At 39.5% G+C, this 11,808-nt stretch overlaps 1 protein-coding gene across 3 annotated transcripts in view; it reads right to left on the reverse strand.

Annotated features, from left to right (window-relative positions):
• Positions 1-3,001: 3,001 nt before the first annotated feature.
• Positions 3,002-11,808, reverse strand: part of LOC111873651 — a 67,390-nt gene continuing 58,583 nt past the window's right edge. For 2 of the 3 annotated variants that reach the window (XM_023868559.2, XM_033755149.1), the window contains exons 10-13: positions 10,969-11,094; positions 9,473-9,659; positions 4,694-5,011; positions 3,002-3,855 (exon numbers count right to left, since the gene is read on the reverse strand). In XM_023868559.2, coding sequence (XP_023724327.1) covers positions 3,724-3,855; positions 4,694-5,011; positions 9,473-9,659; positions 10,969-11,094 — 763 coding nt within the window. In that variant the 3' untranslated portion in view covers positions 3,002-3,723. The remainder of the gene's footprint in view (positions 3,856-4,693; positions 5,012-9,472; positions 9,660-10,968; positions 11,095-11,808) is intronic. The other variant, XM_023868560.2, reaches the window with a different exon arrangement.

Genomic DNA, 11,808 nt, shown 5'->3' on the forward strand with positions numbered 1-11,808 from the left:
TCCTCAGTCTGTCATTTCCTTGGGTATAAGGAGTAGCATAATGATTGAGAGCCTTCCAAACATAGGTACCCCCAGGGGTTTTTTTTTTCTTTTTATTTTATTTNTTTGTGGGGGGGGGGGCAGAAAATCTGGTTGCAAACTTATGTTTAAGCCATTTAAGATTATTTTTACTGATCACTCTGATGTACAAAAATAATGCAGTCAGTTGTGTAATTTGTTTTACCTGATGAATCATATCATCTTTAAAGAAATGCAAATGTAGACAGTTAATCTGAATATTGTGCAGAAAGTAGGTAGAGATTTTAGTAAGTTTAATGAACAGTGTTTGTATTGTAAGATTTGAGGTTTTCATAGGGGTGACTATGAAGAAAGCCATCTTCTGCGATGTGGAGCCGTGTAGAAATTGTGTTAACCAGTGTTTCGGAGGAACGTATCGCCTCCATCTGCAGGGTAGAAGATAAGAAAAAATCCCTAAGTGAACCAGCAGAGCAGGTGCCACAGACTGAGTCCAATCAAGTGAACACAGCTATATTAGAGAAGGAGAGCAGGAGTGTGGCTACATAGGGAAATAGTAGAGAGAGGAAGGGGAAGGGTCTGGTGGAATAGCCAGCAGGTAGTGGGCCGGAGCTGGTATAGAGTATGTGTTAGGGGGAGAGAAGGGAAGGTTAAATGGAGGGCATTAATCCTGTAGCTCAGAGGCTGCAATGAACCTGAGTGGCCAAGCCAATAGTTCTGACAGTGAGCCTTAATGGAATATCAGGCTTGTGGATCTTCTACAACCTGTAGAGTCTAGATGAACTGGAACCTTGAGGTCATAGCCATTGGCAGACCTCGGCAATCTGGGACTTTTTCAGGAGAAGGACAGTCTTGTGCTCTATGGAATCAGTAGGATCCTTCAACTTCTTGTAGACCTTGTCCTCCAAGAGAGCGGCGATCTTCTGGTTGTAGTCCAACGTATCCAGTACCATGGTCGCATTACCCTTCACCTCATTGGCTTTTGAGGACCCTGACTGTCTTCTGTCGGATCTCCTCTGCAGTCTCTTCAGGCAGGGCCACTATTGCCTTCTCGGGGACAGACACCAGAGCCACGGCAAAGTTGAGGCCCTTGCTTAGGGCCAAGCAGGCTGCTTCTTCCAATGGCACTTCACTCAGATTGACCAACGTCTTCTTGCTGTCAGGGGGGTCGGGTGGGTCTGCCTCCAAAGAAATTATCTAGTTTCCTTCGGCCAGTCAAAGATAGCCTGGGACTAAGGACACCGGATGTATACAGTATCCCATGCGAGTGAAATAAGGTCTATATTGGGCAGACAGGCCATTCTGTGGACACGAAGTTGAAGGAGCATCAGCGGCACATCCATCTCGAACATCCAGACAAGTCAGCTGTGGCTGAACACAGCATTGATTTGGGACACCACATTCAGCTTCAGAATACCTCCATCCTCGCTACCAAGACCCATTATATGGATCACATCATTAGGGAGGCCATTGAGATTGAACTCCATCCCAACAATATGAACAGAGAGGTGGGGTCTTGTCTCAGCAAGTCACAGAAGCCTCTCATCTGTTCCCTCAAGTAACCTCTGAAATACGGCATCCCTATAGGCCACTCAGGTCCATTGCAGCCTCCGAGCTACAGGGTTACTGCCCACCATTTAACCTTCCCTTCTCTCCCCCTAACACATACTCTATACCAACTCTGGCCATTCCACCAGACCCTTCCCCTCCCCCTCACTGCTATTTCCCTATGTACCCACACTCCTCTCCTTCTCTTATACAGCTGTGTTTACTCGACTGGTCTCAGTCTGTTACACCTGCTCTTCTGGTTCACTCGCGGATTTCTTGTCTTCTACCCTGAAGACAGAGGCGATACGTTCCTCTGAAACGTCAGTTAACACAATTTATACACAGCACCACATCCCAGAAGATGGCTTTCTTCAGTGTTTTTATTGTTGTGACAGCAATTAAATGTTCACACAGGCAGCTAATATGACACTGAGACATGGTCAAGCTTGCCTGCTGTGATACCAAAAAAAGGCTTTTGTGATCACACTTATGAAGTATGGCATAATTTTGCAGCTTTCATAAATATGACTGGAAAACATTTATTTTTCTTCATATTAGGATGATGATAATGTCTGAAAGAGTAATCCATCAACCCAGTATTTGCTTCTGTTTACTCACAGTTTCAATCATCAGAAAATGTTAACAGAATTCTGTACTGTATATAGGCTGTACTCTCCACATGCTTTCCCCTTTGTTGCTATGTACCAAGTTATGTGTTTACTGACTGAATCAGCATGCTTTGAAAAAATTTAAGTTCAGCATTGAACATTTGACAAAAATGTTTTCTGTGTGTCCATGATGATTGTCAAAACTGTGCAAAATTTTTGTTTCATTTTTTGACATGTTAATATTTGAGAGCTTAACCACATTGTTCAATGTATCCATTAGATTTAATACAGATACATATAGATTTAATCCACTCTCAAGAATTCCACCCAGACCACAAAAACAGAAACACTGCACGAGATATATCATGAGAAGCAACTAAACTGCTCACTATAGTTCCTGTACGATCAGTGTTCAGCACTCTCTGCCTTGAAACTGCATTGGCTGACAGTCACATGTTTACCAATTGTGTTCCTAAACTCTGCTTTTCAAGTGAATCAGCCAATATTTCTTTCTGCCACTATACATTCTTGTCTGTATTCAGTGCTTGGAGTTAAAATGTGACAGCAGCACATGCAGGGCAGGGTCAGGGACCCTAAAATTGCAGTGTGACTATAGGTACAGATCTTTGACTTATTTAAAATAGTTGTCCTACCAGTGAAAGTACCTAATTATAATAACAAATTGAATAATGTTGTATTCAAGGGCGTAATTCTGTTTTCTTGCAAAGTTGGTGGTAGGGACTTGCATGAGTTGGTTCTTAAATATACAGCTACTCTCCATAACATAGGTGTTCAACGTCTATTAGTGCAGAAGTCTCAGCAGTCTTGGATATGTTTATATGGCTTTATTCTGGTATAATTTTGAGCATTATCCATTGCCTGATGTATATTTTAAATGCACGAATTTTCAGAAATTTTCTGTACTCACACCTTCAAGTGGCTGATTGTGTTTTATACTAACATCTTTTATTGTTTTTATTCACACTTGGGAGTTAACCTGGGAACTTTTGAATCCTAGACAAATGCATTTACCACTGGTCAGTAATCTAATATTTTAAGGGTCCTGGATTCAATAATAGCCACTGCCATTAACCCTTAAATAAATCTTTTCGTCTAAAGATCACTGGCAATAGTTGGGAGTGAACTTGGAACCTTATGAGTACTAGATCATCATCCTAGTACCACAGAGGTGCTAAGTTTCATTGAAACCACCTTTATTTTTGCAGAGATTTAAATCTCTCCTTACTGTGGCACTGGTTGCTGGAATTTAATTAGCCATATTGGATTATGAACATCGTGATGCTTGACTTCCTAGGGCCAACTGGGCCTGCACAGGCGATGAAGGTTACACAAGAAATCTGTTGGTGTAACAATAGCCTCTCATCTGAAAATGTGAGCATCAAATATACCACATAAAGTGGAGAATATGTAACATAATGTTGGTATAATATAGTAATCATTGTCTCAAAGCTTTAGGGAATCATTTATAATGCCATTGCTGCACTACACCACACATTCAGTACCATATGGCCTGTTTCAAGTCTGGTGTGGATCACTGCCGATAGTATGGGGCTCTGCTGGACATCGTGTATGTGCTCATTGGGATAGCTGCCTGCTGGCTCTTTGAGAAACCACTGTATGCATCTTGCTCACAGTCTACATCATAATAAATTCCACTCTGATTCTGTAAAAAAGTAAACAACTCAGTTTCACTTGTTAATTTAAAATACTGTATGATTATGACTTTGATGCTGTTAAAGCAGTTCATCAAGTATTTGTGCTAATCACTATGTTGAGTTTAATGAAAACAATATGGGTAGTTGTATGGACAGCTATGGCAGTCTTACATAGAGTAGACAAAGATGAGCAAATGTACGTGAAGGTTGTGACAGAACTGAAGAGACAATCGCAGGCTAAGTGGCAGTGATGTGTGATTAATTTTTGTTTTGAGAATATGAGAAATTGTTAAGTTCACATAATTTCAGAATTTTTCACTGAACTAAAGGTGTTTCATACAGAATAAACTAATTTAAATTTAATGCTTAAATATGTCACATATTTTAAATTTTCAATAACTACTTATTTTAATTGAAGAAATTATTGAAGAATTTTCAACAATTTTGAGAATTTGAAAACTTAAAAAAAATGACGTTTCTGAAAACAACCCCAAGTTTGAAATCTGGGCAAAAACAGAAATTTATGGAATTTAAAGAGTCATAATTTTTTGAAAGTGCAAAATTGTTGAGGTCAAGAAAATGTGGACCAGCACATCCACTTCCCTATATGCCTTCATGGCATAGTGCTTAATTAGTTAAGAACAGGTCCAACTTTACCTTTACTTGTGTTTCAATTTGTGTGTTACTTGACTGCTTTGCTGTGAGGCTTACACCAAATGGTGATCACAAGAGGAAACATCATGTAAGACATCCATACCAGGAATGAATTTGGTAACTCAGCCTGTTTATGCTCATGTGTTTGGAATTTTCACTGACTATTTTACTCTTATTAATGTTTCCACTTACTGCAACAGAAGATCTGCTTTTTGGTCGTGGTACATGGAAGTTCCTACCCAGCAGATCTGCCCTGTCCTCTTCCTCACTACTTGTGGACTCCACAGTTCGATCTGGGGTTCTCATTCCATGTGAACTCAGGGCCCCAAGTGTGCTGAATGCTGTTCCTCCATGGACGCTCATGGCTCCAGTGTGGCTCATGTTTGTAAGTCCCAGGCGAGGAAGTGGCACTGGTGGTGCCCCATGGGGTAGAGTTCCACTCATTGTAAGGCTTGGATAGCCAAACATAGCCGATGAGGGTCTCGTCGGCCCTGGTACAGGCTCAGGCTGCTGACGAAATAGATGAAAAGCAATTTAGTTTGAAAGCCAGGGACTGCTATGTCAACTATGAATTGATAAGCCACATATCCTTAACCCTCATTTTCCAAGAACGGGATTTTATATCCCCACTGTGAAGGGAATGGCAGCTGGCTTTTAACTTGCAGGTGACAGTACCGATGTAGAGAAAATGCAATGCTCAACCAGTTGGACCACATGCATGTGCCATTAACGTTATGCAAAGAAATACTGTATAGGCTTATGGTATTTCATCTTTAAGGATGTTTGTGTGTGTGTCCTCCTTTCCTAATAATGTTTGAGTGAACTGATCGACTGAAGTGGTATGAAATCATGCCATTAGACACAATCCCACCTTCATACTTTGAACTGTCTCCCACTAATAACAACAGTGTGGTGACCATGCAAATTTTAGAAATGGTAGCATTGTATCACTGTTGATGTTTTATGTAGGTTCCTGAAATTTAATGGGATGAGAGATAATGAGATAATATATTAACTTGGTGGATGTCAGTTCCACTACTCAAGACTCTTCTGTTATGATAGAAATAACTGCTGGAAAGTGAAGGTAGCATGTAGTGTTTTGAATTACCATTAATGTTAACAGTAGGGCCACAACATAGCTCAAGCGGTTAGTTGCTGGCTTCCCACCGTGGCGGCCCGGGTTCGATCCCGGGTCTGGTCAAGTGGGATTTGTGGTGGACAAAGTGGCACTGGGGCAGGTTTTCTCCGAGTACTTCGGTTTCCCCTGCCAATCTTCATTCCACCAATTGCTCCCCGATCACCCTCACCTATCATCTGGGGCTGGTACAATAGGCCGGAAGTGGCCGCAGTACAAGGGACTTAGTCCCACCCCCCTAGCAATAAAAAAAACCTTAACAGTACCTGCAAATGTGTTGAAAGTTATTAACATGGCATGAAAGCCCCCCCCTCCAATCTAACAACTTTCACATAATAAAAATTTTACTTTGGAATATTATTAGCAAAGATAAGTCACAAAGTCATACAACTGTTATTAACGTGTAACTTCTGATACCTGCTCTACACAGATCGTAAGTTATTTATGTAATGTTTTGTAATTTACTTAGTCATTTATGTAATGTTTTGTAATTTACTTAGTCATGTTTTTATTCTCATTTTCTTACACTGGTACCTTAGGATAATCTGAAGTATTTATATTCTCAATTATAAGACGTTATTTTCTCCTTGTTAACATTTATACTCAACAAACTCAGTTTCATTTAAGAACTCTTATTCACCCACTTCTAAATGTTCTCATTTCAGCAATAATGATGAGTATGATTGGCAAAGAGCGTTTCTTTTGGCAGTCACATTAACAATTGAATATGTAACAATCTGTAATTCTGAAAGGAAGGAACTCCAGTATGAGAGTATAGTAACACATGGGTTCTGATTTGAAATATTTGTGTATTATATATTGTGACATGTTGGGCAATGGAGGACAACCCCTCCCTACCCAGCAGTGATGTGGCAACTCTGGCCACAGTGAGGTGGCGGATGAGTCAGCGCTCCATCCCCGCCACTCTCCCCACGGTGACGTAACACACAATGCGCGGTGACGTAACATGGTGCGAGTAAACAGCGTTGCTAGGCTATACGCAAACACGGCGATGTGACACCGGTTCCTACTGTGACAAGGCACTCACTACGTAACAGGCAAGCACTGCGGCTATACAAGGGAACTGCACAGTCCCCGGAGTGAAGTTAACTTGTAGCCGTCCCCGAAGAGAGTTAAAGTGTATCAGCACCGAAGACAGTTCTCCAGTCAGCAGCCTACAGTTGGAGTATAGCAGCGTTTGCAGAAAGAAGAACCGAACGTGTGTGTAGTTGTGTAATTGGGAGTGTGTGATACAGGGACACTTACATAGCTCCTGTGCTGAATACGTGTAGACTACTGAAGACAAAGTGAATTGATTTGCGAATAGGGTTATAAATTGTGAAACCCCGCAACTGTGTTATAATTAATTGTAGCCGAGACTTGTAGGTTGTTGAATAAACCAATTAACAATCTCTACGTCGTCTTCAGAGCAGAAACACGTTACAATATTTAGTGTCATTCTGTACAATAATACTCAGAGGTAAATACCAGTATTTGGTTCCTTTTGGTTCACATATTAATCAAATGACTAATGTCATTGCAACAAAATTTCAGGGCATTATAAGAAATGCATTTTAATATGGGTTTTATTATTACAGTGTAAAGTATAGATGATGCACATTAGGGCCACTGCTAAGAACTCGTAAGTTTATTATTCTGCTACAGAACTGAGGTATTAAGGCCATGTGGAACAGTGCAGTTTTGGACAAAATGTTTTGGAATACTATTTGAAGATGATTTAAGTGCTTATACTTTCTTATTGTATCCTTCATTGTATGCTTTTGCCTCTTTTCTCTGTAGACTCTAATTCATGGAGTATATCCTGAACATGGTTATACACATTCATGTGTCCACACATAAACTCTCTGATACTGAAACATGTTGATTCAGCACTGCAAATTCTAAAGCTTGGCATTGGTAATGATCCTAAGGCAGTCTGTTCCACCTCCAACCATCACAACTAATTTTCCTAAGATCGTTCATAAGAAATTACTCCATCAGAATCTGTATGCATTTCCTGTCTCCCATGCAAGCTATATGACCATCAGTACTTTGATCACACTCTCATTTCAAAAAGCATAAGAGAGACAATAATAATGGGGTAGATTTTTAAGAGTAGTTTAAGATAGTCCAGTAGGTGATTAAAACTTCCAAATACTTGAAGCAATCTGCACAACCTATGACAGGGCCACAGTGACAGATCATTTTTTCATAAAGCAACCATGGATAATGCATAGTCTACGTGTTACAGCAAAATGTAGTTATATCTTGAGGGACTGTCATGATAAAGTAAAAGTTGTGATATCCAGCACCACTGGTACCAGAGGGTTGCCAAATGTAATTTTCTGTATATTACAACTTTATACCTAATACACAGTGTACTTAGCAACCTCATAACCTCATGGATGGACCCAACCATTTAATTTGTCCCTCAACATTGTCCTGTTTTCCCTGCCACACTTTCTATCCTATTTCCATTACTACTTACATAACGTGGCATATACAAAATGTGTCCAGGTTATGTTAGGACTGTGTTCATTAAAAATACAAGACTGAATTATTTTCAAAATGTCACTCTTTTTATTCAAAATAGTCTCCTTCTGAATCAATACATAACTGGAATCAATCGCCAACTTAACTTTCGGGAACAACCAGAAATCTGCTGGAGCCAAATCTGGCAAATATGGAGGATGATCAAGGACTGTGATCCCTTTTCTGGCCAAAAAATCATGCACGATCTTCAATTTGTGGGGTGGGGGCATTGTTGTAGAGGAGCGACCAGGAACCTTGCTCTTGATATTAAGGTCAAATTCGAAGAATTCTCGCCCACAAACGATTGAGGACTCTGAGATAATAATCAGAATTCACTGTTTGACCTTCTGGCAGAAATTCCTTGTGAATGATTCCTTTGGAATCGAAGAAAACGGTTAGCAGTGTCTTTACTCAACTCTTTTGCATGTGCACTTTCTTCAGTTTCGGCTTCTTTGGGCTCAACCATGCTGCACTCTGCCGCTTTGTGAGAGGCTCATATTGAAAACACCATGTCTCGTCACCAGTAACAATCGATTTTGTAAATTTTGTAGCAATTTTGGCCAACCGTAACATGTCTTTGCAGTGTTCCACTCTGGCACGTGTTTCATCACCTGACAGCACATGCAGTACAAACCACACTCAGACCTTTTCTTTGCCCAAATCCTCGGTCCAAATTTGATGCACAGTACTTTTTGATATTCCCAAAAGCTCCTCGATGAGGCTTGCAGAAACACATCTGTCTGATATAAGGATTTAGGTCACATTTGTCACATTTTCTTCAGTGAGACTTGTTCTCAGTTTTGATGCATGTGGAGCGTCTTCAGTGTCCTCCCTGCCATCACGAAATACAGCATACCATCGAAAAATGTTTGAGCGACTCAAACAATCACTACTGTACACACTTTTCATACACTTCTCCAGCTGTTTTGCCTAACTTCAAACAGAATTTGACTCTCTGTTCGACCGCCATTTTCCGATGAGTGTCAGAACAGTACTGTTACATTCAAGGTCAGAACACATGATGCAGTGATGCTTGCACTTTGAAATTATAGACAGCCATAGCTGAAACTTCAAGAATCTTAATACCACAACTCACCAACAGATGGCAATGCAGAGCAAAATTTAAAAAAAAATGAGTCCTAACGGATCCTGGACACACTGTGTATATAATCTAAAAGAAATAAAGAAGAATCAGTCTTTCACTCTTGTAATTGTCATATTCACAATTAGTCAGTTGATAGTTAATAGAGCTTTCCAGATAATCCAGTGCCAGATATTGCAGCTTTTACCATAGTAGTACTCACAGCATAATGGTTGGCTTGCACCATTACATCTGCAATCTGAGCCCACCGCAATCTGTCTTCTAGAGAAACTTGGTAGGGTGGAGATCCAACAGCTGGAGTCTTCACTGTACTGCCACCAGTGGCCATGTAACCAAAGACAGGTGACCCCATTCCTGCTGCAGTCTTTTGTTCCCTACTCCATCGACGACTGTTGACAAATTTAATTACAGCTGCATGAATAATCTCACTACTATTAGCCATAATGGTTTTGTTATATTTTTGTATGACTAAAAAATTGTCTCACCTCTCTCTGGCAATAAACAGGGCTCAGGAGACAAGTCAGGGTGGATACATCGATCACTACCAACAGTTTTTCACTTTGATTTTAAGTTATATTTAGGTCTGTTAATTTATCTTTTTCCATATTTAGATAGTCATAGATATTTAATACAGTTGATAAAAATCAAATAATTGAGTAGCTGGTTTGTCTTATCTCTCACTGATAAATTTTTTTTCTACTAGGAGTATTACAGGGATTACCAAAGAAACCATCATGTCTGTCCAACAGTGTTCAGTTTGAATTGAAAATATCCTGATAATCATTCAGTGTAACCATTTAAGTAGCAGCGAGCTTTGCACTGTTGAGATATAAACAACATAAATATAACTGATTCTAATTAATTCTTTCATTCATCAGTGAAAACTTCATAACTTCAAAAGACTAGGACTGCTTTAAAAATTATTTACAAAACATTCACTCATACACAGTTTCTTCATAACTGAAAGAAATAAAAATGTTAGAGCAACACTGAGTATGAATAGGAAGAATTTGTAATAAAATCACATGGAATCTAATCTGTGCTGTACTGTTACTAAAATAATCTCTCTGTGCAGATTCTATTACCGTTACAATTACATATAACTTCCACCTACCCTCATCAACTTTATCAGTATATCAAAAAGGAGTCTACTTTACTGGCATAAAAGTGTTCAACAATCTGCCACAAAGTATTAAAAACTTGGGCAATGATACTAAAAAGTTTAAATCAGAGTTAAAGAATTATCTACATGCTCATTCCTTCTACTCTTTAGATGAATACTTCAATGTAAATAGAGAATGATGTAAAATTAAGTTATATTAATTTTTAAGCTAAAATTGCCTGTACTTATGTATGTAACCTTTTGACTTGTTCTGTATCCAAAGGTACTAACCTACTTAGGATTTATAGAATGTAAATAAATTCAATTCAATTCAATGCAATTCATTTATTTTGAGAACAGTGTAGAGTTTGCTGCTACTTGAAATAATACTGAATCAACATCAAGGTTGTGTTCTTGCATTCTTTGGTTATCGATGTATAATACTTATAAAATGAATAAGAATTAACTACAGCGAGAGGCTGCACTGTTTTTTTTTGCAGCACATACCTGTCATACTCTGAATACTGACTGGCCGTGTAAGATCTAAGTGAGAAACATAACAGATCTGAGTAGTAAAACAATTTGTCCATACTTACCTCCACATACATAAACATACTAGTGTTAGTACAATAATGACCACTGCTGCTACAGATGCACCCACTGCTACACCAAGAACTTCACCATCCACTTCACATTGTGAGCCATAGAAATTACTTGAACAACTGTAAACAGGAAAAATTGTGTTAATCTTTAATACAGAGTGGTCAGAAAGTCCTAGCTTGTAGTGTAGGTTGCCTCATACCATGATTCGTGAGATCTGCTTGTATTATATTGTCACGTGTTGGGTATGTCATGCAACAAATAACTTCACGTGGGTCTTGGATTTAGCGAATCTTTATTGGACACTCACTCTTACACACCTTATAATTATCACCACTTGCAGTGTCACTTGACTTCTGGCCCAAACCTCTTAATGCAACATCTCAACTATCCTTAGCCATGGTTGGATCTCAACTGTCTCTGGCGGCGGCTATCCCAAGATTGTCTCATTTTCGTCTGTGTTGTCTCTGGCTCTGCTTATGTAGGCGTTATGCTGAACGGATACCAGACACCATTCCTCACGGTTCCGTTACCGCTGTTCAGACATTCCGTTGTTACGGGAATGCTTCTTATAGAATACACTGGTAACGTGTTTCACCTCATCCGTTGTTACTCAACGACAATTCGTTGCTACAATTTGTCACTGCGGGAACTCCCCAGTTTCCACGTATTCGTTGCCGTGGAAGTGTCCGTTCCAATTGTAGCAGCTGTCGCAGCAATGGACGTAAGATAACGCGTCACGATATAACAGCTTGGGACTTATGACCAACTTATATAGTTTATACTGCAATGTGAAGTGTGAAAGAAATAAAAAAAAAAAAAAAAAAAAAGATTCT

The sequence above is a fragment of the Cryptotermes secundus genome, unplaced genomic scaffold (genome assembly GCF_002891405.2).
Source record: "Cryptotermes secundus unplaced genomic scaffold, Csec_1.0 scaffold776, whole genome shotgun sequence".
Classification (NCBI taxonomy): domain Eukaryota; kingdom Metazoa; phylum Arthropoda; class Insecta; order Blattodea; family Kalotermitidae; genus Cryptotermes; species Cryptotermes secundus.